Source organism: Sinocyclocheilus rhinocerous, unplaced genomic scaffold, assembly GCF_001515625.1.
Source record: "Sinocyclocheilus rhinocerous isolate Xijiao unplaced genomic scaffold, SAMN03320098_v1.1 scaffold1338, whole genome shotgun sequence".
Taxonomy (NCBI): Eukaryota; Metazoa; Chordata; class Actinopteri; order Cypriniformes; family Cyprinidae; genus Sinocyclocheilus; species Sinocyclocheilus rhinocerous.
In genome coordinates, this window is record NW_015632722.1 from 825,981 (window position 1) to 829,373 (window position 3,393).

The following is a 3,393-nucleotide window of genomic DNA, read 5'->3' on the forward strand; positions in this document are numbered from 1 at the left end:
CAAAGAGTGAAAAATTTAAGGGGGTCTGAATACTTTCCGTACCCACTGTATATACATATATATATACACATACATATACACACACACATATCTATAAACAAAAAGATTCCACTTTTTAAAATGGCTAAACATCAGATTCTGGGTATGTAATTGTCTGATAAAAGAGGGTATGTAAACTTGTGTGTAAGTGGGGTGTAAAGAGAGTTTCCGTATGTGACTATATGCATATTTACCAGAGCATCTGCCAGGGCTTCCTCCACGTCTGATCCTGTGTTCAGCACTCTCATGGCACTAACTGAGGATGAGAGACGACTGGACTGAGATATACCCAAGCCAGAACCTACAACACACATCACACATTTTACACACACATGCACAAATACGAATAAAACAACATTTCCAAAAACAAAAAACTGCATGCAGTGATCTTATCAATACTGAGAAATCACAATTCACCAATAATAAGGATATTGACACTAGAAAACCAAAAAACAAATGATTATTACCATTGAAAACATTAATGAAAATTAATCACAAATGCCCATACGATCAATAAATAAATAAATAAAACATATCCAAAAACAAGTACACGCATCAAAAAACTTGGGTTAAACTCAGAGAAAATCATAGGTGACTGTGAAAGATGTTCCACACGAATCTACTTGAATACGGTTGTTATCAAGGCAATGGGAGGAACGATTATGAAGATTAACTTAAAAGCATGCAGGTCTGATGGAGGCTAAACTGAAACAAGCAGAAAGATGAGATGAAAATTCAAAAAGTGACAATGACAATAAAAAAAGTGACAGTAAAAAAAAAAAAAAAAATTAATGAGTCCTGTGCCAGCTGTGGTGACAGTTCACCTGCTGCCCCGAAGGCGTCTGGGGCATGAAGAGCACCAGTTGAGCGCGAATAATGCCGGGATGCTGCAACACACACACAAGAATGCAAACAAGCACACACACGCGTAAATACCCAGGCCAGTGTTAGAGCTCACCAGAGAAACTCACAATTAGCAGTAATGTGAGAATGTGCCATCACCAACCACACACGCCCCATTGTGACACACACATTTCACACACTTCAAGTGTCAATGCTCAAGGGTATTAGTCCAGTTCTGCTTGTGTCCTGTGTAACAGCAGGAATATTTTCACCTGGGCACCCCTTAAAAAAAGTTTCTTCTGAAAGTGACTTAAATGTGTCATACCTAACCTCAAAAATATCACTGTCAGCGAATCTCTATCTTAAATTTTCTTATCTCAATTAAATGTGAAAAATTACACTTTTTTTTTTTGGCACACTGAGGGCTTCAGCTTTGACTCTTTTTTCCCCATTAATGACAGACTCCATGTTTAATTTAATGAAATATTTTTGGGAAAGCTTTTGCACATGTTTATGTAACTGTCAAACTGCTTTATACATATGTACCTATGTAAAGTCAACAATTTTCTTCCTCAATATGACATTTCTGTGCAAAACAGGATATTCAACAAGTGAATAAAAAATTTATGAAAAAAAACAACATTGAATTTTGATTTTATTTGTCATTGTTTGAAATATTAGGAAATTTGTTATTTCCTAATATTTCCTGTCTGAAATTTTTCCTTTAATATCATTTTTCTCTGGTGTGCTGTATTTAAAGACCTCAGATGAAGCCTGTGCCAGCATCCATCAGCAATGTTCACCATGTAAGATGAAGCCAAAAAAAATAAAAAAAAATAAAAAATAAAAACAAGGCCAGGAGAAAATTGCTTCCTGACCAAGCTGAACCATGGGTGGGATTTTCAAACTCAAAAATATTTGTAATACAATGTTAAAGTGTGCTTGCATTGCTGTTTCACTGTACAAACATTCCTGTTTGGTAGCTGCAAAAATGTTGACGCAAACTGAGTCCAGCAAAGAGCATAATGTGCAAAAGCTCGACTTCCAGTTTCAAATGAAGTGAAGGAGGACAAGTATCACTGTTCAACATGGCATGATTTTGTCTAATAATTTTAGGCCCCTGCTGAGTTGAAGCTGATTGGTCCTGGTAGATGAAATGGTTGCCGTGGTTACTCACCGAGCGGCGTGAAGGAGCGCACAGGGCTGGTGTCTCTGCTGCTCTCTCGGCTGGCCTCACGACTGCAGCCCTGACTCACACTAGGCCGTGGTATACGACTACCCCTCGCTGACCCACCCCCAAGAAAACATATCAAGACAAGAGCAGATAAGATGAAGCCAAAAAAATAAATAAATAAATAAATAAAAACAAGGCCAGGAGAAAATTGCTTCCTGACCAAGCTGAACCATGGGTGGGATTTTCAAACTCAAAAATATTTGTAATACAATGTTAAAGTGTGCTTGCATTGCTGTTTCACTGTACAAACATTCCTGTTTGGTAGCTGCAAAAATGTTGACGCAAACTGAGTCCAGCAAAGAGCATAATGTGCAAAAGCTCGACTTCCAGTTTCAAATGAAGTGAAGGAGGACAAGTATCACTGTTCAACATGGCATGATTTTGTCTAATAATTTTAGGCCCCTGCTGAGTTGAAGCTGATTGGTCCTGGTAGATGAAATGGTTGCCGTGGTTACTCACCGAGCGGCGTGAAGGAGCGCACAGGGCTGGTGTCTCTGCTGCTCTCTCGGCTGGCCTCACGACTGCAGCCCTGACTCACACTAGGTCGTGGTATACGACTACCCCTTGCTAACCCACCCCCAAGAAAACATACCACGACAAGAAGAGAGAGAAAAAAACAGATAAAGAAGAACAGAGACGTTGAAAGGTATAACAGTAGAACTAGCAAAGTAGGAGAAATTTAGAAGGAAAAGCTATAACAATTACATAAAGTTTTTCTAAGCACCAAAATGACAATAGATTTATTAACTTTTTGAGGGGGGGAAAAAAAGGGCCCAATACAAAGCCCTGAGGAACCTCACAGAAAAAAGACAACATAAAAAAAACAACAATATTTGAACTAATTTCTAGAGTCCATGCACAAATTCCACATTAAAGGAATTGATTAGAAAAGAGCAAACATTCACTGACAAGGGAAGAACAATTAGAAGGTTAAGAATTAAAGGGTGAATGTTAGGGTGTATTCACACCTGTCTTGTTTGGTTCGACTGAATCGAACTCAAGTTCGTTTCCCCTCTTGGTGCGGACCTTTTTGGCAGGTGTGAATACAGCAATCACACTCTGGTGCAGACCAAACAACCGTACAGAGACCCAGCTGAAGAGGTGGTCTCCGTCCGCTTCCAAACGAACTGTGGTACGTTACATTTAAGGTGTGAATATGACCCGACCTCGATCCGACCCAACTGCAGAAATCATGCTCCGAAACAGACAGCTCGTGCATGTAGTGCTGTTATTTGCGTTTCAATGGCTTAAATCACTTGTTTTTAAACCACAATGCT

At 39.2% G+C, this 3,393-nt stretch overlaps 1 protein-coding gene across 15 annotated transcripts in view; it reads right to left on the reverse strand.

Moving 5' to 3' along the window:
• Positions 1 to 3,393, reverse strand: part of clasp2 (cytoplasmic linker associated protein 2) — a 53,485-nt gene that overhangs the window by 14,947 nt on the left and 35,145 nt on the right. For 12 of the 15 annotated variants that reach the window (XM_016555915.1, XM_016555920.1, XM_016555917.1 and 9 more), the window contains 3 exons: positions 2,576 to 2,683; positions 864 to 926; positions 234 to 340 (listed from right to left, as the gene is read on the reverse strand). In XM_016555915.1, coding sequence (XP_016411401.1) covers positions 234 to 340; positions 864 to 926; positions 2,576 to 2,683 — 278 coding nt within the window. The remainder of the gene's footprint in view (positions 1 to 233; positions 341 to 863; positions 927 to 2,575; positions 2,684 to 3,393) is intronic. The other 3 variants (XM_016555926.1, XM_016555927.1, XM_016555919.1) reach the window with 2 other exon arrangements.